Source organism: Theropithecus gelada, chromosome 11 (assembly GCF_003255815.1).
Source record: "Theropithecus gelada isolate Dixy chromosome 11, Tgel_1.0, whole genome shotgun sequence".
Taxonomy (NCBI): Eukaryota; Metazoa; Chordata; class Mammalia; order Primates; family Cercopithecidae; genus Theropithecus; species Theropithecus gelada.
In genome coordinates, this window is record NC_037679.1 from 35,187,067 (window position 1) to 35,214,505 (window position 27,439).

Here is a 27,439-nt window from a genome sequence, read left to right on the forward strand (position 1 = left end):
ATATCATATACCAACAAGAATGTTTCCATTTATGTAAAGTCATGTAAGTGATCCTCAATCAGTCCAAGAACTTTTTTATCCAGGTTATATTTTAATATCTGGAGTTTTAATCCAGCATACAAAAATCAGCAGTATACATCTATTAAGTTAATTGCAGTATTATTTCACCATCACCATTTACATTTACTTTTCAGGTATCAGAGACTTAGTGCTTTAAGTAGCAAATTACCTAAATTATGAACACTATTTCCAAAAACAAAATTGAGCTCATAATTACCAAGTGTATATGTACAGTGCAGAAGATTAAAAAAAAAACTGAATTGGCATATATTTCTCTTTTCTAAAGCTCCTATGAAGAACTTACGCTCTTCTGCACTATCAATCTATTCTGTACATTTAAAATAACATTTGTTTTGATTTAAAGTCAAAAATATAAAGGCTTAAATTTTTATAAGACTAACCCATGAAAAAGGACGCAAATTTTAGACCAATCCCTGAAACCAAAGCATTCAACTATTTGAATATTAGTTCAATGTTTCTACATAGCACGATAAGATTTTCACAGTTACTCAAAGTTTTGTCTTTATTTTTAATAATGGGAATGGCCTACAATTACAATAAACAGTTAATTCAGTTATCTTAGGGGCCTTACCATATCATTAACCTATTCACACAACAAAAATATTTCTATGAAAGTTAATATATCCTTTCATGTTTAAGTGTGCCGAAACAGAAATAGAGGTAGAATCCCATTTTTCTTAAGTACCACTCTATTAGCCAATTCCACACAATTAAAGTATTTTTGCAACCTAAAATAGTGATGCTAATACTGCTTCAGTAAGCTAGATTTGCTAATTTAAGAATCCTAAGAAATTATATATGTGGCTTTCAGACATCCATGTTAAACTATCAACTAATCAATTTGTGGAATATGTGGAACACTTACCATATTTGAGTGACCATAAAGCAAACAACGCTAAAATTTTTTCTAATCAGTGTTCTTTGTTAAGTGACTATATGATATTTCACCATTTCTAACAGGAAAAAAAATGAGACTTACTTGGCAGTCTGCATGGGCTGCTGGAAACTAGTGTAAAGACAAATCTTCAAGTGTCTCAAAAATGTTTGTAGATAACTCAGAATAGTAACTCAGAATATAATCTATCGGGAACTATGGAATTCCATTTTAGTCTTCAAATAATAAACTCCACTTAGCAGGGATTGTGAGATTGCTCTTAAAATTATGGATTTACAGAACACAGTGGCCTCAGCACAAAATAGCTCACTCTAGACATCACTACTCTCCACTCTTCAAAAAAAAGTATATATATTCATTAAAAAAAAAAACACCCAAAATATCACCAGTACATTTTATAAAATTAAATCCAAATTTTATTAAGGATTTCAAGTTACATACTTCAAATTTCTAGAATGGAATGGAATCATTTTGGAACTGGAAAAATGGCATAAACACTGACATCCCTTAAGAAAATTCTTCTGCAAACCACATCCCCATTATGTAACAAGACTAGGTATTATCTACACCTTCACTTTGGCAATAGCTATTTCCTAAAGAATGAAAAAGATGATTTTGCTACTTCAGTTCATTAAAAATGGGATTCTATCTTTAAAGTTCAGAAAAAGCTGCATTTCGATGAACTATAGGTTAAAAAAAAAAAAAAGCACATAGTGTCTAATCAAAGCAAAGGAAATCATTTTGAAAATAAAGAGAAAAAAGCTATTACAATTGGTTAAGGATTTCCAGTAGTAAGTTAAAATCTCAGGAGAGGAATGGATAGCACTACAAACAATGTGTTCACATTCCAAGACCTTAACACTAACATCTCAAAAAGGAAGTTTTCACTACCTCTAAAAATGAATTCAATGTAATTTTATTAAAAGCAGGAAATCTAGACCTTCCTCTAATGACAATCCAATAATCCACCCTCGCTGTCATCAAAAGTTCAACCCCCAAATTAACAGTAATTAGCCTGAGGTATTATAAATGTGGCTCTACAGTCTGAAATTTAATGGCATCTTTTGTCAAAAATAGTCTTATTTCCACTTTAAGTCTCATGACAATACTATAGTGCTATCCCTGTAGTATTTACTACAATACAGTCATCAAAAATATCTGAAAAAAAATCTTGGACCTTGTGAAATAGTGCATCCATCCACTTCTATAAAAATAGGAGCCACGCAAAGATCTAAAAGAGTGCTGACTGCCCAGATCCAGAACAGAGGTACTTAACCTTTGTTTTCCAGTTTAGTTATCAAAGCGTGGTGTGAACAAAATGCTGAGTGTCACACTGGCGTTACAAATAGGCCCAAAATTTTGAGCTTTTAACAAGATTGAGAAACATTATATGAGATTTAACTCAATATGCCTTAACACATCCATGAGGTAGTTAGGTAAACAGTACTACCCATTTTAATACACAGTAAACAGAAGCATGGGTTTAAGTGACATATTCATACTTTAAGCAGTAAGAATTAGAAGAAACCACAGAAGCTTGGGGCCTTCTCTCTAGCTCTAACCCAAAGAAAATGAATTAAAAAAAAAAAAAAAGCATCAAATCACTGATTTTCTTTTTTCTCTTTTTACACTTGCTTATTAGTATAGTATCTCATGCCAAAGCTGTTACCCTTTTCTTCAATAATGTGGTAAAAACTGAGTATAACCCTTAATTCAAGGAAGGTCTCTGCTTCTACCTGAATTGGTACAAAATTAAGACATTATCTTGTAAGAACTAAAATTGTATTTGAAATTTTTATTTTAGGCTGCAAAAACAGAAACAAGCAAACAAACAACAAATAACTTGAAAATAGGCTTGTCAAATGATGTAAATTCATCCTTTCCAGGGAAGCAGAAGGTAGACCCTACCACAAAGAAAAGATGCTTAGTTAATAGAGGTTAAATTTAAAAGTACAGGTAAATTCAGGCTAACTTCTGAAAATCCCGTTTTATTCACCTCACTGTGGTACCAGTAACTACACTGAGTCAGGTTACTTTACAGTTAACTATGTCACCTAAAACACAATAATCCACTAACAATCTAATACAGTTATTGGGTGTGGTCATACTGGAAATTCTTAACCATATCGTTGTCTTGCCAATTTTTTTTTTAACAATACATTATCTTAGTATAAGTCACTGCATTTCTGTAACAAAGTAATGAAAGGCACAGCTAATCCAAGCGGACTTAACCCTATTCAACAACCAGCTGAAAAAATACTTTGGTTCTTCAAGGAAAAAATCATGAAAAAAAAAAAAAAAAAAAAAAAGGTATTTCCTTTAACAGTTGTTAATTTTCATAGCTGTACTCCAAGAGCTACATAAAAATATTCCAGAAGAACCAAATTATGTAGCAATGAATGAACATGCGTGACAGAATTTGTGCATTCAACATATCTGGCAGAAAAACTAGCTAAAATGCTAGGTAGAACAAATTGGTCTTTAAAATATCAGTTTCCTGTCCTTTAAAAAAAAATTACCTAGTCTACCAAGAAAATACAAAAACATAAGGCTGTAAGTAAATAAGAGTTGTGTTTAGGCTATTACAGTGCAGGTTATCCTCAAGGCCACATACATCCTGCTTCACTGCTGCTTGCACTCTGCTGGGTTTTGATCCTTCTGTTAAAGGAAAACAAGAAGTCAATCTATCTTCTTCTACCTACTTCAGTGAATTTCTCAATAGTAATTACTGCCTTAATTATAACAGTAGCTCACTGTTGTCAAAAGAAATGGTATAGGACAATGATGGTAAATTATTTTATTAGCAAGTCACTGAAATGCTAAAATCAAGCTCAAACTTTACACTGTAGAATTAATTCCATAAAATGACACACACTAAACCATAATCTTAAAAAATAAAGTTACCAAGCAATTTATGTTAGTTATATTACCAATCAGCTTTGCTTTTGCTAATCCTAATATAACAAATTTTAAGGAATAATAGACTAGGACTCTCAGTGACTGAGTAAGAGTAGTTGGAAGGATCTAACAAACTGCACTGCTCTCCAGTTCCCGAACACTCCTACCACCAGATCTTTTAAAAACCTTTGTTTATTTTCTAATGCTTAAGAACTGTTATAATTTATCCCATTAAAATAGAATCCTAGGGTTCACTGTACCTGAAACTATAAAAAGTACAAAGTCCAAACAAAAAACAACGTTTCTTAGAAAAAGGTCCACTGAAATTATGTGTACTGTTCAAAATGCCAGTGGGACTGAAAAAAGAAAGTTATCCAGTCAGTAGGCTTTACTGATTAAAGACTTTAACGGAGAGAAACTTGATATTCAGAAACACCAACTCTTACTTTAGCTGTCTTAAATTTAATAGAAAGCAGCACTAATTTTGCTCACCTTTGGGTCATAGTCTGGATCATTTTCCTCATCTCCTTCTTCTTCCCCTTCCTATATTAAAGTTCAAAATGCATCCATGAAGTATGTACATAGTAGGCAAATTGGCTCATAATGTAGGGAAAATTTAATACAAGTTACTCTACGGGTCAACAGATTTTCATGATTACAGAGTTTGACGATAATACAATTTAATCTGAAAGCTTCTAATATGAAAAATTTCCCAACACAACTTGAGACATCCAGACAGCTTTTATTGAAAATAGTTACTGCAGCCAACGTTGGAAAAGTTTACTGCAGCTTTTGACTTCTTCAAAGAGCTGATAACCCTGCAGCAGAACAAAATTATTTGAAATAAAAAAATGTTGCTGAGTTTTGCAATTTATTTATTGAAACCTTATACATACATTGTTTGGCTGTAGAATTCTAAAATCATGTTTTCCAAAATGTTTTTATCCCAAATCACAGAATGATTATAGCAAAGGAATACATAAGTCATTCAATTTGCTTTTCAATGTGTTAACCACAGAGAATTATTTGCTCATTTGGTAAACATTACCTCATCCGCTTCTTCACCTTCTTCATCATACTGAAAAGGAAAAACAGCATAAGTGTTGAGTGAATGTAACACACATTTCAGAGTAGCATTAGTAACATTCATCACTGTAAAACTAGTGTCTTAAAAGAGAAAACCTACTTCCCTATCAAGAGGCTGATTATAAATTAACACATAGTGGCTGCAATAATCACTCAGCTCACTGCCAATTTATAATAAAGAACAGAGTACAATCATGTGGATAAAATGGGTGATCAGACAAGTATTACTGTAAATATTACTCACCCACACTTAAGTGTGGAATGCACTGTACGAAAAGGACCTAAAGCCTACTCTAACAATGGCCGTTTAGCAATAAACATATCCAAAACATCTATATGCAGCCTAATCTTAACCTAATCATCACTCAATACTACCTTGAATAGAAATTCTATGCCTCCCAGTAAATGTTTTCTTGTGCACTAAGAAAAGTCCTAGTTCTCTGAAGTCAAGGCAAGGGCATAATACATCTATAGCACTAACCAAACATAAAAAAGTTTCACAAACTCAGAACAATCTTATTAGCAGAGAATCAAAAGCTAAATGAATCCAAAAATCCTAAGGAGACATACTTAAAACCCAGAAAAGCTATATCCAGAACATCAGTAATTAGCCTAATTTTGAATTATATTATGTCCTGTTTCTTAAAAACTAAACTCATCTATTACCAATTCTGACCACTATACCCTCACCCAATTATTTCTCTGCAGGATTCAAATTCACTTACATCATCATCATCATCTTCAATAGCTTCTCCAGTAAAATATAACACTGATCTCGGGATTATACGCTCACGTAAAAAGTGACCAATTTCAAAGTCTGCAGCAAGGATAGCTTCAGCATCATCATCCTATTTTTAAAGGAAAACAAAAGCAGAAAATTTAGGAATAACTGTGTTACTTAACGTGGCAATGTAAGACTCTTAGAGGCTGGGTGTTATGGCTCACACCGGTAGTCCCAACACTTCAGGAGGCCAAAGTAGGAGGATCACTTGAGCCCAGAAGTTCGAGAGCAGCCTAGGCAACACAGTGAGACCCCCACGTCTCTACAAAAAATAAACAATTAGCTGGGCAGGGTGGCACATGCCTGTAGTCTCAGCTACTTGAGAGGCTGAGGTGGGAGGATTGCTGGAGCCCAGCAGCTTGAGGCCGAAATGAGCTGTGATCGCACCACTGCACTCTAGCCTGGGCAACCGGGAAAAAAAAAAAAAAAAAACCTCTTCAGTTTAAATTACATGATGAAGGGAAGAAATGCTCAACTTTACTCTTTACTTTCCATGATTTTTCTCACACCATGTTAACAAACAATTTGTCATTTTTAAATTTCCTTAATAACTTTTCCAAGTTTTTAACAAAAAGAAAATAAGCTAGCAGGCCAGTATGCATACTAAGAAACTGTGAAGAATAAAAATTAGAACTGTTTACTTAGTTTTTGCTGGTTTAAACAGAAATACACAAAAGCAATTGTTACATATGTCTGCAATTTTCCTTTGCCCCTAGCACTTTGCTTTTTTAGAGACAGGGTCTCGCTATGTTGCCCAGGCTGGTCTCATGTGATCCTTCCACCTCCGCCACCAGAGCCGCTGGGACTACAGGTGCCTGAAGCTGTACCTGGCTTAGGATTTCTATTTAATGGCAAAGCACAGGGTAAAAGTGGGTCTGGCATTATTTACAAATAAAATAATTCCACTTTGGCAGGGCGTGGTGGCTAGCGCCTGTAATCCTAGCACTTTGGGAGGCCAAGGCAGGCGGATTACCTGAGGTCAGGAGTTCAAGACTAGCCTGGCCAACATAGTGAAACCCCATCTCTACTAAAAATACAAAAAATTAGCAGGTTCAGTGGTGCGCGCCTGTAATCCCAGCTACTCGGGAGGCTGAGACAGGAGAACTGCCTGAACCCAGGAGACAGAGGTTCCGGTGAGTGGAGATTATGCCACTGCACTCCAGCCTGGACGACAGAGCCATATTCCATCTCAATAATAATAAAAAATAAATAAATAATCTCACTTTAAGTTCTATGATACTAAACAATGAGCACGCCCTCTGTGAATTCCATGAATGTTTGAGTCAACAACATAATCTAATAAATAAAAAAGTCCAAAAAGGGGGTGGGGAGGAATTCAAACCACAGGTGGAGGTTTTCTATCCTTAACTAGACTGTTTTGTCATCATCAATATTTAGTAACAAAAAAAAAAATAGAACTTGAATACAAACTCCAACACATCCACTGATACGAAAATAGTGTGATGCTCTATCTTACTAAAGTAGTTTTTCTCACCTGAAACTCAACACTGCTTTATGTTCTCTTTTTTTGTCCTATAAGCCAAGCCAGAAATACTTACTTTTGCCTTTTACAGATTTGTTCTAAGCCTTTGCCAAGAGTATTCCAATTCAAAAGTATTCAGTTAAGGTTAATTTCTAATTCCATATATGGACAAACTATTTAAACTATCTCAGTTAATTTAAATTCAAAAACATGCCCAAAAGAAAACCAAATTCAAAACATACCTGCCATACCTTGCGTGTATAGACTTTCTTTAAGGTTGTTCCTCAGTTCAGGCTATATGGCAGGAACATTTCATGGTTCTCTGCCATATGCCATATATATGAACATACATAGTCACAATATGAAATCATATTTACATTGGGGTAACAAATTCAGGAATGCATTCTAACCATAATGTAGTTAGGAATATAACAGTATAAATGACTTAATACATTCTGGTTTTACTAAGGAAGACAATAGTTTTGAAAAGTTAAATCTCAGCGGGGCGCGGTGACCCAAGCCTGTAGTCCCAGCACTTTGGGAGGCCGAGATGGGCGGATCACGAGGTCAGCAGATCGAGACCATCCTGGCTAACACGGTGAAACTCCATCTCCACTAAAAAATACAAAAAACTAGCCGGGCGAGGTGGCGGGCGCCTGTAGTCCCAGCTACTTGGGAGACTGAGGCAGGAGAATGGTGTAAACTCGGGAGGCGGAGCTTGCAGTGAGCTGAGATCCGGCCACTGCACTCCAGAGCCTGGGCGACAGAGCAAGACTATGTCTCAAAAAAAAAAAAAAAAAAAAGTTAAATCTCTCACAGCTTTGTAAGTTTCAAAAGAAAAGAAAACCTTAAGCTTTTTATCTCAGTGTTTCTCAGTAGAGGCACTGATATCATTCTGAATGGAATTACTTTTCAGATCCAAAACGTCTGCCCCATGCATTGTAGGCCTCAGAACTCAATGTAACAACCATCCCACTCTCCACTTGAAATTCGGTGCTTTAATTTCAAATATAGTTAACAATTCAATAAATAAATAACAATTCAACTTACCAGATCTCCACTCTCAGGAACTGCAAAATTCAGAAAAGAAATTACAATGAATAAGAAGCTAAACAACGCTTATTATAAAATAACCACTAATACTCACGCTAAAACATTATTTACCTTCAGGAGGGGCAAAAAAATTAAAGAAAGAGTCATTGGAAACTGTTTTAGTCACAGTACGAACTGTCCCACGTCCCTTGTGTTTCTGCTTCTTCTTAATGGTTTTCAAAGTGACATTCTTTCCTTTTTTCCAATCTATCTGGCACCTTGCAAAACAAAGAAGAAAAATCTATTACAATTGACAATCTTTCAACTGCTGAACTTCTAGAAGTAAATGTTCTATTTAGATTTCAAATTTTAGAAGGGTGAATTGCTTCAAATGTTTTCTATAGCAGTATAAAGGGAAAAATTTTATTTCTAATCAAATATTTAAAAAAACATATTTACAACTAGCATAAACACATAGTATAATTTAAAGAAGCATTCCTTTGCAGAAATATATGTGAGACAGTCATGGGCCCAAGGAGAATTACAGGAAAATTGATAAGCACTTTTCAGAAAACATATTACCAAAATGTTCAGAGACAGACTATGTACATATATGAAACTGAAAATAACCGAGTATACAAATCAAGTATAACAAAAACAGAAAAAAAACATTTTGTTAAGGTAGTAAAATTAAACTCACCCTGTACAACCCATAATTTCTGGTCCATCAAAAGAAAAGGGATCAGAATCATCTGGTTCTGACCTCATCCTATATGTCTTTGTCAGCACTTCATTTGTAAAATATTCATTGGGTTCAAAGTGAAATTCTAAGACAAAACTCTGAGGAGAGGAAGCATAAAAATCAGTTAAATACCTACCTCATACATTTCAATACTTTAGTAAATACAGCTTAATCTGTGTTTTTTAATAAACATGTATAATATTCTAAATGGTAATTTTTTTTCTACTCTGAAATACAATCTTTTTCTTTTTGAGAAAGAGTCTTGCATTGTTGCCCAGGCCGGAGTGCAGTGGCACAATTTCAGCTCACTGCAACCTGTGCCTTCTAGATTCAAGTAATTCTTGTGCCCCATCCTCCCAATTATCTGGGATTACAGGTGTGTGCCACCACACCCAGTTAATTTTTGTATTTTTAGTACAGACAGGGTTTCACCAGGTTGGACAGGCTGGTCTTGAACTCCTGACCTCAAGTGATCCACCTGCCTTGGCCTCCCAAAGTGCTGGGATTACAGGCGTGAGCCACCGCGCCCAGCCCTGAAATATTTAAGAATGGGACAGACTGTCAGATAAGCCCCAAATTATGCTAAAATCAAAAAAATTATGTTAAAATCAAAATGAGGTACAAATTGAACTGAATAAAGCTTAGTTTCAATTTACAACTACTAAATAATTAACATGTTTACACAACAGGCTAGGCACACCTGAATAAAGTGACCATGTTGTCTCCCTTACTCCCCAACTACCGGAGGAATCAGGCTTTTAAATAGCATACTAAACGTGAACTTGACACAGAAAAAGCCCAACCTTAAGCATCTACAGCCTATATTCTTAGTAGTTTTGCCCATAGTTGACATTAACACTGGTGGTTTGGTGGACAGGTTGTTCGCTGATCTTTCCTTATTAAGGGGTGGGTGTCCTCTAACATCAGTTTCATGTAATTCCCAAGTTCATTAATGCAGAAAAAGTACTTATTCACGTTCCCTTGGCATTATTTTTATCCACTTATCCAAGAACAAGGATTATCTGTGTTTCAAACACAGTTTATGTTCAGAAGGAGGAAAAGGAAAAAATACTGCCTCACAATTAGCAACATCCAAATATTTATTCACTACAACCAAGAGCACCAACCTTACCCTTGAATGTTATCTTTTTAAAAGTTTCTATTTATCTACCTGTAAGTTTCTATCTACCTGTAAGCATGTTACAAAATTATAAATATTTCAAAGTTCTCTTACCATAGGCTGGCCAGCATCTGAGAACTTCACTTTAATATCTTTCAAGTGTTTCAGAATAGGTTCATCATGTTCCTTCAAATTAAAAAATAATAATAAAAATGAGTAACATGGCATTTGAGGATTGTCTTCTATTACTACACAGACACTAGCTGACTGAGACATAATATATTTTAAAGTAGTTTTGTACAGCAATTACGAACCTTAAGACTTACTCTCCAGGTTATGGCTTATACACTAAAGCTAATTTATACTGTAGTTCTACTGCCACTGGTAGAGAAAAAGTGTCCAAGTAGACAATTAAATCATTATATAGGCTGAAAAATTCAAAATCAAGTCTAAATAAGGCATATCTGCTTTAAAAATGTTTCCTGATTATAACTGCTGCCTTTTCCAGCTGCTTGTCTCCTTCCTCCTGGTCGTTCCTTTTCCACTTTGCTAAAGTAGAATTGTAATTAAGTAGTAATTATGTGGAAATCATTTCTTTTTCTCCATGTAACTTCCAACGACGACAAGACAGGGCAACATGTACTACTACAATGTAGACGGTAGGGGTAGGGGCTCACTCAAGAAATGCTTGAAGCAAAGTTTCCCAAAGGTGACAACTATTATGGTTTGCCAGACAACGTAACCACTGTGAATGAGTTTAACATCTTTATAGCATTCTTTTAAAATGCAAATTTCTCCTGGAAGAGTTAAGGGAATTGTATAATTGCAGCTGTAAGAATAACTTTCCCATCATACTTCCATACTAAGTATGTAAAGACAGAAGGCACAGGGTAATGAGAAAACACCAGTCGATAATGAGCAATTATCAATGGGACCATTTCATCATCTCATTTTTTAAAATAAACTGTAATTTATTTGATGACATTAATTAAAGCTATAATTTCCCTTCTACAGATATTAACTGTTTAAAAAGTAAGCAATCATTCTAGAAAGATCAACACTGAAGAGAACAGCCATCACAGCCATTTAAACTTCAAAAGTTTACCCTTCAAAGTAAACTGGCACGTTTATGAATAAAATTACCTGAACCATATCACTGAGCAAGTCAACATTCTTAAAAACAGTTAACCAAAATTCAGGAATTCCTTTGGGGTCTTCTTTTTCTTCATCCTTTTTCTCATCTTCGATCTTGGCCTTTTCTTTCAACTCCTCCTTGATAAGTGACAGCAAACATTATGTAATACATAGATTAGACCTCTTGATTAAGTAACAAAGGTATAAAAACCAAAACGCACAGTCACCAGATATTACCTTCAAAGTTCTAGTCTATCTGTGTAAACACTGCCGTTGTCCGTAACAAACCTTAATTAATCCCATCAAAATTACTGCTACCACACCCCTCCAAAGAGAGCCACTAAAGTGACCAAGATCTGTAGGAAAAACCATTTTAGTTTAAAAAAAAAAAAAAAATTTTTTTTAACTAATTAAAAATGAAGACTTAAGCATAGTAAACAAGAAAAGCAACAGAAATACTAACTTGGCCCAATGCCTCACCCCATAGTGTTATTAATCAAAACATTATATTCTCTTTACCAAACAACATAAAACAGCAATGCTAGAGAGTTGGATCACTTAACACAGCACTGAATGTGTCACAGCTCTGCCATTATTCATTGTGGGCAGGTCACTTAGAAGCCTCCATGTCTTCACTTGAAAATGGCAACAATCCTCAGCCTATCATGAAGTTAAAAAAAAAGTATATAATGAATCTACAAACTAAAAACTGTTAGCCAGGCATGGTGGCTCACACCTGTAATCCCAGCACTCTGGGAGGCTGAGGCGTGTGGATCACTTAACATTAGGAGTTGGAGACCAGTCTGGCCAACATGGCCAAACCCCACCTCTACTAAAAGTACAAAAAATTAGTCAGGCATGGTGGCACATGCCTGTCATCCAGTTACTGGGAGGAGGAGGCAGGAGAATTGCTTGAACCCAGGAGGTGGAGGTTACAATGAGCCGAGACTGCACTCCAGCCTGGGCACCAGCGTGAGACTCAAAAAAACTATAAAAATAGGCTGGGCACAGTGGCTCAATGGTTCAAGCCCATAATCCCAACAGTTTGGGAGGCTAAGGTGCAAAGTTGCTTGAAGCTAGGAGTCCAAAACCAGCCTGGGCGAGAAGACTCTGCCTCCACAAAAAAATGTAGAGATTAAGCTAGGCATGGTAGCTTCAGATAGTCCTAGCAACTTGGGAGGCTGAGGTGGGAGAATAGCTTGGGCCCAGAAGTGAGCTGCAGTGAGCCAAGATCATGCCAGTGCACTCCAGCCTGGGCAACACAGCAAGTCCCTGTCTCTTAAACAAAAAAAACTATAAAATGTAAGGAAATAATGACTTTCCGAGTACAGATGGTGGTGCCAGCTTGAATAATAGCTGATCTGTATTCTCATTCTTACAAAAAGTAAAAATATTCCTAGGTATAGAAATACAACTGATGCTCTAGGGCAGCCCTGACCGGGGAGACAGTTGCATTTGTTGCATTTGTCGGTTCAGCTGGCAATAGCAGCGGGAGTGGAGTGGGCGGGGCCTGTGAGACCACCTGGGTTTGTGAAATGGCTGCTGACATTTGTGAATCCAGTAGGGCTGACTGCAAAGGAGACCCAAGGAACAGTGCCAAGTTAGATGCCGATTACCCACTTCGAGTATTTTATTGTGGAGTTTGTTCATTACCAACAGAGTACTATGAATATATGCCTGATGTTGCTAAATGTAGACAATGATTAGAGAAGAATTTTCCAAATGAATTTGCAAAACTTACTGTAGAAAATTCACCCAAACAAGAAGCTGGAATTAGTCAGGGTCAAGGAACAGCAGGGGAAGAAGAGGAGAAGAAAAAACAGAAGAGAGGTGGAAGGGGTCAAATAAAACAAAAAACAAAGACCATACCACAAAAGATTACTATAGCCAAAATTCCCAGAGCAAAGAAATATGTGACAAGTGTGTGTGGCCTTGTAACTTTTGAAATTGATCTTAAAACACACAAAGATTTATTGCTCAAAAATTCTCCAGTAACAGGGGAGGATGAAATTATCATTCAAGGAGACTTTACAGATGACACAACTGATGTCATTCAGGAAAAATGGCCAGAAGTACATGATGACAGCATCGAAGATCTTGGAGAAGTGAATTTGAAAATTTGTCTGTAGTTAATGGCCTGAACTTAGAGTTGATATGGCCAAAGGGAGAGAGGCCTTTATAAACATATATATATATTTTCTACAGTAAAACTGTAGACTGCCCTCCCTCATCCTTGGCATTTTCACTGTTCTGTACAAGACTGCTTGTTTTTATTGCCAAAGTCAAATAAACAGGGGAGACTATCATGTTCATGCATGAATACAATTTAGTCAAATAAAAAATTTTGGTCATTTGGTACTGACTTTTTTTTTTTTGAGACGGAGTCTCACACTGTTGCCTGGGCCGTAGTGCAGCGGCGTGATCTTGGCTCACTGCAACCTCTGCCTCCCGGGTTCAAGTGATTCTCCTGCCTCAGCCTCCTGAGTAGGTGGGATTACAGGTGCCTGCCTCCACGCCCAGCTAATAATTTGTATTTTTAGTAGAGACAGGGTTTCACCGTGTTCGCCAGGCTGGTCTCAAACTCCTGACCTCATGACTGGCCCCCTCGGCCTCCCAAAGTGCTGGGATTACAGGCATGAGCCACTGTGCCTAGCCTTTCTCTTTCTCTTTTTATTTTTTGAAAAAACCCAGCAGACTTTTTGTGGGGAACATTTTTGTTGATTATTTTATTGACCTAAAGCTGAGTGATTTTTTAAAAGAAATTGAATTTGGCTCCCTCACCAATATGTCTCCTTTCTTCTTTGAAGTGATAGTTTTGAGATGGGTGAGAATCTAATAGATTTGTGGCAGAATCTGCTTCGTTGTTATGAAGTCCACCCTATGGGCACAATAACATACTGTTGGTAGGAGGTGTTCGAGCTATTCTGGAGATTATCTGGTAAAGTATACTAAAAGCCCTAAAACCATGTATGTGTACTGTTTGAACCAATAAGCTACTTCTTTGACATTAGAAGACATTAGAGGAAACAATAAGCCTTGCAATAAAACTTATGGATGAAAGTATTCTTCACAATATGATTTATAATAAAAAATTGCAAATGTTATAAATGAACAATTGGAAAATGGTTAAGGAACTGATGGTGCACACTGTGTGGTATGTTTATGTTTAAAGATATGGTTTGCATATATGTTTAAAGAATCATATTTTCTAAGATTATTTGGAAACATGTTTGGTAATGCCAAGTGGGGGCACACCAGATACATCTTAGACATTTATCATCATCATTCTGAGTGGAAGGCCATTCAGAGATGCTAGAGGTTCTTATTCTGGCCATAAATCACATGAGTAAAATTCTGCTAACCAATTAAAAATAATGTACACCGATGCTCAATATATAGTCCTGGAAATAGCAATTGAAATATGTCTTCTCACAAGAGAAAATGACAGTTTTAATGATGCATTAGATGAATTTAAACTTTAAGTCAGGTGCTGCAAATTGGATAGAAGACTTGTAGTTTTAATGCTGTGGACACTTTTAAGAAACTTAGAATCCATGAAACCACTGCTTATTGCCATGCAAATTACAATCTTGAATGACTGTTTTTTAAATATAAAGTATTAGAAAAATGTAAGATGTAAAATTAAAAAATGAAAAAAATACAACTAGTTATATAATATTGTACTCCATCATTAAATGCTAACATTTCTGGTAAGTCCTAAGATTTTACCATCTATAAAACATACTAAAATAAAGTTGGTACTAACCGAAATCTCATCTTCTTCATCTGGTTTCCATTCACATTCTTCTTCCGTAGGTTCATAAATTGCATTAATAATCTCAAATCGCTAAAATGATTTAAAAAAAAAAAAAAGGCTGTATAAAATCATTGGCATCCAAGGTAAAACCAGTGGTTTCTCACTAAGAAGTCTTATAAATTTAACAAATGCATACCACAACTTTAACTATTATTGATAGTTCCTCCAAGTGCCTCTAATAACAATTTCAATGAGAGTTCTAAAGACTAACCTTTTCCAAGTCTGCTTATATTTCCAGACTTCATCTTCTAGAATGTTAAATTAAACAAAGTAGGAGAAAGCATTACCTTATCAAACAGAGGCTGATAGAGAACAGCATACTTCCTTTCAAGATCGTGAACTTCCTCATAGAATTTGGCTTCTATCTGTGCACATTTAACTTGCAGGTTTTTGAGAGCATTCACTCGTCTTTTAACTACCCTAGGCAGGCTGAAAGGTTAGAAATCAGTTACATAGCATCACACTAAAACGGAAGTCACACTTCTTTTGTCATACTGAAACTGAAGCATTGGAGTTAGTGAATGATAGGTTTTTTATCTGAAACAAAAGGTAGAGTCAAAGTAAATAAAAATCAAATACATATAAATATACTGACCCACTGGCTATATTTCAAAAGTAGAAATGTAACTAGGTAAATTGATAAAATGCACATCATATTGTCAACCCTAAATCTTTACCCAAGTTAAGTGCTGGACTTGTCATTGCTGAAGTCATGGACTAGTCATTTTAATTCTGAGAATAATGATTACTTAGATTTTTCTTTTACATATATCTCACCTATACTAGTTATTAGGAAAAGGAGGGGAGCATATGTATATCAGGAAAAAGGACAAGATTCCACACACCATTATTTTATTTTAGTCTCCATATTTAATTAGGAATTAGTAATCACATTATTAAATAAGAGTGTAACATACTATAAAGAGCAGACATGTATTTTTAAAATAACAGCTTTAGGCCAGGTGCTATGGCTCACAACTGTAGTCCCAGCACCTTGGGAAGCCAAGGCGGGTGGATTGTTTGAGCCCAAAAGTTCAAGACCAGCCTGGGCAACACGGCAAAACCCTGTCTCTACAAAAAATACAAAAATTAGCTGGGTGTGGTGGTGCATGCCTGTGGTCCCAGCTACTTGGAAGGCTAAGATGAGAGGATCACATGAGCCTGGGATGTCGAGGCCGAATTGAACAAGATTGCACCACCACTGCACTCCAGCCTGGCTGACAGAATGAGACCCTGTCTCAAAAATAAATAACAGCTTTGATGAGATAAAATACATACACCATACAATGCACTGTGAAGCACTATTTTAATTTTTATTTTAGGTCAACCTAAAATATATGTGTATACCCTATATATATGTATACCCTAAAATATGGGTATATGTGAAGGTTTGCTGTACAGATTATTTTATCACCCAGGTATTAAGCCCAGTACCCAACACTTAATTTTCTGCTCCTCTCCCTCCTCCCACACTCCACCCTCAAGTAACCCCAGTGTCTGTTGTTTCCTTCTTTGTGTTCATGAGTTCTCATCATTTAGCTCCTACTTATAAGTAAGAATGTGCGGTATTTGGTTCTCTGTTCATGTGTTAGTTTGCTAAGGATAATAGCCTCTAGCTCCATCCATGTTCTCACAAAAGACATGATCTCGTTCTTTGTATGGCTGCATAGTATTATGTGATGTATACATTTTCTGTATCAGATCTGTCATTGATGAGCATTTAGGTTGATTCCATGTCTGCTACTGTGAATGGGGGCACTGATTTTTAACAGGTTATACACACTAGGTTTTGAGTCTCCTAAAGAATGATTAAACCTCTCTAATAATAAATGTTCACACTTAAAATGTACCTAACTTCAGGGAATCTATGCAACAGATACAAAATCCAGGTTAAAATTTCCTGCCACAAACTTTTGTGAATCAAATAATTCACTTAGTCACTAGTTTATTTAATATTATTAGAAATAAAAAACAAACTCTTGAAGATATCAACTTTCTATTTCTGCTAATTTTAAGTAAAAAGCACTACTCTGCCAAGGTGGTGAACCAGCATGGGCTTCTGGCTTTTCTTGCTCCCCCAAAAAGCTAATCCCAGAAACTTTAGAACAAGAATGAAGCAACTACTGAGGCACACACACACCATAAGCAATTTCAGGTAAGACTGGAGGTTGTGTTTAACTGGTACAGGGTGACCAACAACTTCGGGAGAGAATGGCCACAGTAGGTAGCCATGCGGACAGGCTGGAAGATAGCAATTCCGCAAGAAAACTTTTTAAGTTCTGCTCCTGCCTTGCAACAATCATTGTCTGTCATCTTCACCCTTCACAAGAGCCGAATGCCAGGGCTGATGAAAGCTGCACTGGTTCAAAGCCCTCAAACATGTATTTGCTCCAATCTAGGAATAATGAATTGACAACCAAAGAAGACTAGTCCCCCACCCCTACAAAGCACACCATAAAAATTGCCTGGACTGGCAGCAAACTTTCAGTCTAAGGCAACTAGTGCTGCACTACTTAGGCTCACCCTGTGCCCTTCTCCTTGTCACAAACCTTCATTTCTCCCCAAATATTCATTATTAGGGTAACTGGTATTGCCTAATGTGCCAGAGCTTGAAGAATAACTAGACACTTCAAGGGTACAATTTCTATGAAAGAGTGAAATGATTATCATCTGAAGCAGCATAATTAGAGAATTTAAACAAGAATGTAAATATACTTAGAGATGAGGAAGATTAACAACATGCAACAAGACCAAGAAATCTAAAACAGAGAGGGAATGTTAAGTATGAAAAATACAATAACTAAAATAGGCAACAAATAAGAGAAACAGGATAGATTAAACTGAAGATAAAGTCCATGATGTTGAAAAGTTCTACCAGAAGGCAGCATGAAAGACAGATGGAAAATAGAAAAGCTCTGAGATATGGATGACAGAAGTAGCAACAGCTGACAAACAGAGAAGGGGTACAAAATCTTAACATATGAGAATGATACATTTCTCAGAATTAAAGCAATATAAAAATCCTTACTCTGCTTCCTAGACATGTTAATGAGATTTATGAATATCAAAGATAAGAAAATTCTAAAGGTATCCAATGAAAAAGAATAACCTACAAAGAAAAAGGAATCAGACTAACAACAGGCATTAAAAGAAACGCTGAAATAAAGAAAAAATAAATTGTAGTTTTTAAGAACTCTGAATTTACTACTTTATAGCCAAACTATTATTCAGATATAAAAGCAAGACAAAAATTGTATCAGGTATACCAGGCTTCAGGTTTGCCACAGATACTCACTATATATTACTAAAAGCAACTTTGGAGGAAATTAAAAAAAAATCCAGCAGATTCTATGTAAGGTATGGGTGCAGTCAAATATCTTGGTAAATTTCTTGCCTTGAAGGGAAAAATAGAGGGCCAGAGAAAGCACGTTTATAAACAATATAAATATTGGTAAATTTAAGATATCAATAGGGGTAAATAAACTTAGATACTAGGTTATAAGCCACTACCATAGTAACAAAAATCAATGCATTAACTTTGGAACCAGCAGAAGACGAATGGGAAGCCGAAAAGAAGAAAGACCCAAAGTAAAATAAATTAAAAAAGAGAAAGATGGCAGCAATAAATCCAAAAACAATATAACTTTTAAGAAATGCAAAGTCAGCCTTACTAATAATAAAGAAGCAAACATTGAGGCCGAGTGTGGTGGCTCATGCCTGTAATCCCAGCACTCTGGGAAGCCCAGGTGGCTGAATCGCTTTAACTCAGAAGTTTGAGACCAGCTTGGCAACATGGTGAAACCCCATCTCTACAAAAATAAAAAAATTAGCCAGGCATGGTGGTGCGTGCCTATAGTCCCAGCTACTTGGGAGGCTGAGGCAGGAGAATCGCTTGAGCCCAAGGCTAAGGCTGCAGTGAGCCGTCATTGTGCTATGGCACTCCAGCCTGGAGACAAAGCGAGACACTATATCCAAAAAATAAAAGAAGCAAACATTGATCTAGAGGAAGAAACAAAGATGAAAAGATGAAAAAAGACATACTAGGTTAAAAGTCTAAAAAAAAAAGAGGCTGTGGGTGATGGCTTATGCCTGTATTCCCAGGACTTTGGAACACCAAACTGAACCCAAGAGTTCGAGACCAGTCTGGGCAACACAGGGAGACCCCATCTCTACAAAAATAATAGCCAGGCACGATGGTATGTACCTGTGGGTCCCAGCTACTTGTGAGGTTGGGGTGGGAGGATCACAGTGAGCCATGAGTGTGCCACTGCACTCCAGTGTGGATCACTGAGTGAGGCCTTGTCATAAAAGCTGGGGGTCGTTATCGTAATATCAGACAAATAAAAATTATGGCCCCCCCAAAAAAATTATAAAATACAAAAGAAGACACATATCAGTAAAATGAAACAAGAGAAGAAATGTTCATCACAAATATTATACACCTAATATGGCTTCAAAATATTTCAATCTACAAATGACAGAAAAAACTGTCAGGTCAAACAGACAACCAATAAGCAGAAATAAAGAGAAGCTGTGAACAATACAATAAGCTTGAGCTATTAATTTCAGCATACAGATCTTCACACTCAACATTTACAAAAGTAAGAGTATTAAGGCCATAAAAAACACAAATTAAAAAATAAAATCAAATGAATTAAGCATTCAATTTAAAAAACTGGAAAGAGAGTACCATAAAGCAAACCTAAAAAAGAAATAACATTAATGCCAGAAATCAGACAGCCACAATAACGAAAGACAGTATGGAAAAAAGGAAAATCAAAAGCAAAATTAATATTCTAAAAAATTAATAAGATCAAGACAACTAGCAGAATTAAGATGCAAAATACAGAATATGAAAATCAGATTTTTAAAACTATTGTCAACTATGTACTAATCAATTTTAAACCTAAATGTGTACATGTTTAAAATATGAAACTCCAAAACTGATGAGAGAACTTGAATAAATTAGTATGTCAAACCAGAAAAAAAAAAAATTCTCCAAAACTTCCCAGGACCTCTACTTCCCAAACTCCAAAGGTACAAACTAAATTTTTAGAAGAGTTCTACCCTAAGAACAGCTAATTCCTATCTTACACAAGTTGTTTCAGGAAATAGGAAAAATTTAAAAAAAAGCAGCCATTCATTAGAGTAGGCAATTGAAATTTGACTCCAAAAACCAGTTAAGTATTACCACTTCCTGAAAGTTTCTTTATGCACATACCTACATGCATGCACACAACACAAGCTCATTTCACTAACAAGTAAGAACTGTAAAATTCAATTACTCAACAATGTATCAATAACACATCATGATTCAATTTACTACAGGAATGCAAGGCTAGTTTGATATCCAAAATAAGTATTTCCAAAACATCTATTTACTATTTACTTAATATATTGAAGGAAAAAGTTCAATAGAGCATCTTAATTGATAGAAAAAAACAAAGGTCAGATTAAAAAACAGTAAATAGGCCTGAATTTAATAGAGATTTTATATTCATTCCCAATATGAACAGAAATAAGACAAAGATGTCCTTTTTTAATACTAATGTTTAACACAGTAGTGAAAGTCCTGGTAATGTTGTAAAGAAAAATACGTGGTATAATGTAATGTGGAAGAACAGAGCTAAAACTGCCATTATTTGCAGATAAAATCTTGTGACTAAGGGGGCAAAACAGAACACATTACTACAATAAATTTAGCACAGTTACCGGATACAAGGGCAACTTAAAAAAAAACAACAGCAATCCTCTGTAAATCAAGAACAGCCAAACAGAAAATACAATTTAAAAAATGCTATTCACAACAGCCACACAAAATACACAGAAATTAGCTTAACCAACAGACTCTATGAAGATAACTTTGAAACTAAAGACACAGAATGTGACCTGAATAATTAGAAGTATGTGGATGAGACAATATTAAAAGATATAATTCTGTAAATCTATAAATGCAATACAATTCCTATCAGAGTTTTAATATTTTTTTTTGCTTGTTGACAACCCTGATAAACATAACTGTCAAAAATGTGGATGATTGTGTTTGGGGGAAAGTGTGAAAGGATGCAACCTGCCCTGCCAAATATTAAGACAACTATAAAGTCATAGTAATTAAGTGTTACAATGACAAGAGACAAAGACCAATAAAACAGAAGAGTGCTGCTCAAAGACAAACACAGGTGTTTACAACTTGATATGCAATGACGGTAGGTGGTACACCTAAATGGGGGAAGAATGGATTGATTAGTGAATAGTGAAAAAAAAACTAGCTCATGTCACTGGAGGAAGACCCAAAATAAACAAATAAATAAACCTTGCTCATTAAAAAATGAGGCAGAAAAAAAAGGAACTGGAAGTTTACATACACCAAATAGAAACGTAGACTCTAGAGGGATTTAAGACCTAAATGTAAAAGGTAAAACTATTCAATAGGAAACGTAGCAGAATCCAGGAGGGACTTCTTAAACAGTTTCAAAAGCACAAGCCCTAGGGCAAAATATTTTACTAAAATAAAACTTAACTGTTTACCAGAGGACTCCATGGCTAAATTAGTAGAAATGACACATTATTTAGAATGTCTAAAAACTGATAAGGGAATAATATTTGGAATACAAAGACTTTTGCAAAGCAGTAAAAAAAAAAAATTGCAATCCCAACAGGAAAATGGAAAAAGGGTACCAATGGGCAACCAAAAAGGTTCAAGCATTATGAAGAAAAGCTAAAAACTCATTTGAAATCATAAAACACAAATAAGACAAAATGAGTCTGTACCTCTTAGACTGATTTAAAAATATAAACAAAAACACTACAAAGCTGGATGGTGCCAATTGTTGGCAGACATGAAGATGAATCCATCTTCTTGCACTGGGTACAGTATTTCTGGAAATCATGCTAGAAGCATAATGCTTAAAGGCTTGCATACTCTATGTAAGTGGCACTCCCACTGCTGAGTACACATCTCAAAGAAATTCTCACACAGTTCCTTTACAGGCTATGTAATTGAATTTGTGTTGATAAAGGAGTCCATTGTAGGAAAAGCAGATAATAAAACACAGCGAACACACACCACACAGAACTAGGCAACATTCAGAAGCTACTAACTATAATTAACATATAGATAGTAACCTGAATGGATCTTAAAATCACAAAAAAGTTTTTTTAACGTGTAAGCTGCATAAGATATTCATGCTATTAGTAATGATTTATGTCACCAGTGAAATAAGAAATCTGTATTTCTTCTAATTCTGTGCATTTCTAACATACCTCTAAACAAATCTCTGAAATGCTTAAGATCAGTATACTTCCTATAAACTTGAACCACAATAAACTTTAAAAGACCAATGTAAACAGGTGGTACTAAGCACAATTTTAAACTTCCAATAATCCTATACTGGATACTAACAGACAACAGGTTTCCACTACTGCATACCTAAATCCTAGATGGTCTTAAAAACAGATACGCCTGCAACGTTGATTGATTATAGAAAGATAAATAAGGACCATGGAAAAGGAGAACTTGTACCTTTCAATGTATCCTGTTGGTGTTTCTACCAGACCATCAAGTCTTTCTTGAAGGGCTGCAAGAATCTGAGGATTTTGCATCATCTGAACAGTTAGCTGACGTGCTTTAAAAAAAAAAAAAGGGCATCGAAAGAAGGATTTTATGAAAATGTATTATGCTTTTTTAATAGGACAATCCAATCTCATGAAGCTTTCCTAACTGGCCCATAAATTGCTGGTGTATCTAATGAGTAGAGACGGGCAGGGCAAGCTAAAGAGAATACACTCTAGGAAAACCCAATGTTCAGGAATAATTCAGATTCCTAATCTATCCCTAGTCAAGGCATTTCTCAAGGTCATTGCCACAACTACTATGAACAATATCCTTCCTCTTCCTGGTATCTTGTGTTTCACCCACCTTGCATTTTAGGAAGCTTAAAGCTTCATTCAGATGCCTATCTATGACTCTTGACAGTCCTTTGAATGCAGACAACACATATCAGAAAAACTGCAAATATATTGACAGTTTTAAGCCCAGGAGAAAGGTGAAGTGAGTGATCTGAATGTTTATGTTTGATGCTTGTGTAATGTATTTCTATGTGTATGAATAAAGTTAATAGTTGAGACAGTCAACAGTTGCAACTGAAGCCAAACAAAATATGGTTATAAATGGCTTTTTAAAAACATAATCCAAATATACACTAGATTTTTACAAAACAAATTACGCTACTAATCTTCTCTTCATCATCAATACAGTTATTACACAAAGTGCCATAAACTTAATTTTCCCAATTATGTTTTTGGAGGTCAATTTACTTCTGATAATAATTCAATTATTGGATGATGTACACCCAGGATAACCAATATAGATTTTTAAATATCAATATTGGTCAATGAGGATACAGTTCTGTATCTGTTAAGAAAATGTTACAAAATGAAAGCTGAAGCTATTAATACAAGTTCTGAAGTCTTTTCACAATTAACTTCCATCTGGCTTAAAAATGAAAAGCTGAGTCATCAGGTACCTTAATATTCTTGGCCCAGATCTACAGGACATACCCTAAGCAGTACAAGCCCCCACCACCACTCCTTTTAAAAAGTATCTGCTAAAATAAATTGTGAATATTACCTACATTTAATAAATGGCTTTTCTGCTTGAAGGAGTGGATTTTTAAGAAGACACACACTACATGTTCTCTATAAAATTAAACACTAAACATACTGTTATAAGCACCACATCACAACCTGTAACATTTTTAAGTTCAGACAGAACTCATGGGCAGCTGTTTGACACAGGTACACCAAGTCGCTCCAACAGTGCAGGATGCAAACAATGACTTTTGAGTCACTGTATCTATACCTAACCTCTCCTTTCTCTCTCTCGAACAAATACACACACACACACACACACACACACACACAAAGTTTCTAGAGGTATGGACCAGTAGATAAAATGGGACAATAAGAAGGGTCCAAAAAAACAGACTGGTACTTATAACTACCCTCTAGTAGACATGTGCCAGCAATCATTGGCTCCTGAAGTAATTTAAAGTAATACCTTTGATTTTTGTTTCTTCACCAGTTTCCTCTTCTTCTACTTCTTCAACATCATCCAAATCTTGATCAAGTTCAGACTGTTCTTTGCTATAATATCATAGTATCACACCAAGGTTCAAATGTACCAATTACCAAAAAAAATTACAGAAAAACTTAAAATTCATTTTCAAAATTAGTACCTCTTTCAAAGACATGAAATAGGAAATTCAAAAGGTAATTCCATTTTCTAACTTCAGATGTAAACAAGTACAAACTGGAAGTGTTTAAACTTTCATTAAAAGCATCTGGTCAAATGTGAAGTTTATACTTTTCAAGCTTTATGAAATTGGTTTTGTATGTTTTTGGGGAATGTGATGTCAACAAGTATGTGCATTCAACGCAGTATCTACTGATTTTACTTTTTCTTTTTAGTAACAACATCCTCATTTTATATGAGATGGCAACACACCAACCTAAAAGTCTACATTTCCTAGCCTACCTTCAGCTAGACTATTTTGGCAGCAAGATAGAAAAACAGAAGTGCTGTATTTCTTTGAGGAAGTATCCTTAATAGGAAAGCAGACAGCTGGGAAGCCTTTATCTTAATCCCTTCTCCCCCTCCCACTTAGAATATTAATGTGGTGGCTCGAGCTCCAGCAGCCACACTGGACTAGGAGGCATCCTAAGGAATGAAAGCCACCAGCTAAAGAAAAAGGAGTAAGGAAAAACAGAAGAATCCTGGATCCCTTATGGCTGTGGAGCAACTATACCAGCCTATACTATCTTTGGACTTTCCTTTTCTTTACTTCATAGTGGAGGTTAAGAAAGAATAAAGTGAAGACTTCAGAGTCTAGCTCTTGTTTAGAACAAAGCCAAGATGACAGCACCATTCAAAGAGAAAGTTAAAAAGCAGTTAGATAGCATCCTTCTCATTTCATCTTAAAAAAAAAAAAAATCACCAAAAATCAAATTTTTGAAAATGAGATTACATCTAGCATTAGAAAGGAAAATAAGGATTCCAAAGTCAATATAAAAGGTCATCGTACAATTCCTGTGTGAATTTTTTTTTTTAACATTTTTAACATAACATTTTTTAACGTTTGGATTAGAAACACAGTTGCTTTTGTGTTCAGCATTTGAAAAATTAATTTTCCATAGGGACAAATGATGACTTAATTTTCATACAACTACAGAAAAAAATCAACTGTACTCTGCCAGCATAATTTAAGTTCCTGTCAACTGAGGGAAAGAATTCAGTCTTCAGAAATGATACACATTATTTCTGAAAGCTTTTTTTTTTCTTTTTTGAGACAGAGTCTCGCTCCACCCAGGCTGGATGGAGCGCAGTGGCACAATCTCGGCTCACCGCAACCTCTGTCCCCCAAGCTCAAGCAATTCTTGCGCCTCAACTTCCTGAATAGCTGGGACTACAGGAGTGTGCCACTGCACATGGCTAATTTTTGTATTGTATTTTTAGTAGAGACACGGTTACACCACGTTGGCTGGGCTGGCCTCAGGTGATCCTCCCACGTCGACCTTCCAAAATCCTGGGATTACAGGCATGAGCTACCACGCCCAGCCTATTTCTGGAAGAACTTTGATTTAGTATAAACTTTAAGTGTTTCATAAGTATACACACTTAAGGGCCACTGGTTACAGATAATTGGAGCAACTCCTCCTCTAGTGTCTTTAATCATTTATTGAACATCTATATGCAAAGGCTTTAAAACAGCTGTCCACAAACTATGTCCATGTGGCCAAACCCAGCCCACCCTACTACTGTAGATAAAATTTTATTGGAACACAGATGTACTACATGTATGTATTATCTGCTTTCACACTACATCAGCAGAGTTGAGTACAGTCATCCCTCAGATTCTATGGTAGACTGGTTCCAGGAAACTTCCCTACCAAAATCCTGGGATGTTCAAGTCCCTTATATAAAATGGCACAGTAACTGCAACTAACCTATGCACATCCTCCTGCATACTTTAAATCACCTCTAGATTACTTGTAATAATACTACATACAATGTAAACATTATGTAAATAGTTGTATTATGCTGGGCCAGACAAAGTAGCTCATGCCTACAATCCCAACATTCTGGGAGCCAAAGCAAGAGGATCACTGGAGGCCAGGAGTTCAAGACCAGCCTGAACAACACAGTGAGAATTCTCTATTAAAAACAAAACAAACAATAGTTGTTATGTTCTACTGTTTATTTGCATTTATTATTGTGCTATTATATTTTATTGTTTTTTACCCTAATATTTTCTATCTGCAGTTGGTTGAATTCATAGATGCAAACTGAAACCACAGACACAGAGGGCCAACTGCAGTTAAGAGAATCATGTGGCCCAAAATGCTGAAAATGTTTACCACCAAGTCTTTTACAGAGGAAGGTTTACTGACTCTGGTTTTCAAGAACAAGAATCCCTTCTGACTTCCACCCTCCCAGGACTAACAAGCATCCAAAATTAAATAATAAGGAAGAGGGAAATCAAGCTGTCACAACCAATTTGCTCTTTTTAAAGTTTAAAATGAGAATTTCAAAGTTAAGATGGCAGATACCACAAACTCATCTGATCTTAATCCCTAAAATCTACACTAAAATTATGATAAAGGGTTTTTTTGTTTTGTTTTGTTAGCAGACTAACACTGAAATCAAAGAAACAAGGGCAGCAACATTTTGGAAGCTGGAAACCAGACAGGTATAATTTCATTGAGAGAACTGAAATCTAAGATTAGCAGTGGGGAAAGCTGAGAAGCAGCCCAATCACAGTCTTCAAAAGGATAAGAACTGGTGGTACCAGGTACATTTCTAGAACTAGGGCAAGGGGTGGGGCAGGAAAGAAGGTGGCTAAAACAAGAAAGTAAAAACTGATAAGCAGTTAAATCATTACATCTTCTCTTCTACACTAGCAGACATATTCAGTTTCCTCTCGGAAAGGGTAAAATTCAGAACTTGGACTGGAAGACAACAGACACAGTTAACAGTATCAAAGATATAGGACTATGTACCCATTAGAATGCTAAATGTAGAGCCTCCTCTACATTTAGAGAAACACCAGAGGCCAGATCTTTACCCAGACACTGTTCAATGATTAAACTGACTAGCCCAGAGGAAAAAAAAAAAAAAAAAAAAAAACCATTCTAACACTGGGGTTTCTAACAAATGCCCACTCTGGTGACCCTACACTGAAATCCCAAATTAACGAGCCTCCCCCTTCAACACTCAAATTTTCCAATCAATTTTCTTTTTTAATCATCTCTGAATTGTCCCTGCACCCCACCCAACCCAATCTTAATGAGCAGCCAACCAAGTATTGATTTA

The 27,439-nt window shown here is 35.8% G+C and overlaps 1 protein-coding gene and 1 pseudogene across 6 annotated transcripts in view; one reads left to right on the forward strand and one right to left on the reverse strand.

The window, feature by feature from the left end:
• Nucleotides 1-1,365: 1,365 nt before the first annotated feature.
• The window catches only part of NAP1L1 (nucleosome assembly protein 1 like 1), a 38,782-nt gene continuing 12,708 nt past the window's right edge, over nucleotides 1,366-27,439 (reverse strand). For 2 of the 6 annotated variants that reach the window (XM_025402525.1, XM_025402526.1), the window contains exons 3-16: nucleotides 24,128-24,213; nucleotides 22,592-22,694; nucleotides 15,357-15,498; nucleotides 15,019-15,099; nucleotides 11,262-11,390; nucleotides 10,233-10,304; nucleotides 8,957-9,096; nucleotides 8,389-8,534; nucleotides 8,275-8,294; nucleotides 5,686-5,808; nucleotides 4,923-4,952; nucleotides 4,367-4,417; nucleotides 3,563-3,634; nucleotides 1,366-2,880 (exon numbers count right to left, since the gene is read on the reverse strand). In XM_025402525.1, coding sequence (XP_025258310.1) covers nucleotides 3,599-3,634; nucleotides 4,367-4,417; nucleotides 4,923-4,952; nucleotides 5,686-5,808; nucleotides 8,275-8,294; nucleotides 8,389-8,534; nucleotides 8,957-9,096; nucleotides 10,233-10,304; nucleotides 11,262-11,390; nucleotides 15,019-15,099; nucleotides 15,357-15,498; nucleotides 22,592-22,694; nucleotides 24,128-24,213 — 1,159 coding nt within the window. In that variant the 3' untranslated portion in view covers nucleotides 1,366-2,880; nucleotides 3,563-3,598. Of the gene's footprint in view, nucleotides 3,635-4,366; nucleotides 4,693-4,922; nucleotides 4,953-5,685; nucleotides 5,809-8,274; nucleotides 8,295-8,388; nucleotides 8,535-8,956; nucleotides 9,097-10,232; nucleotides 10,305-11,261; nucleotides 11,391-15,018; nucleotides 15,100-15,356; nucleotides 15,499-22,591; nucleotides 22,695-24,127; nucleotides 24,214-27,439 lie in introns of all 6 variants that reach the window. The other 4 variants (XR_003121817.1, XM_025402527.1, XM_025402529.1 and 1 more) reach the window with 4 other exon arrangements.
• LOC112634168 lies at nucleotides 12,720-13,381 on the forward strand (annotated as a pseudogene).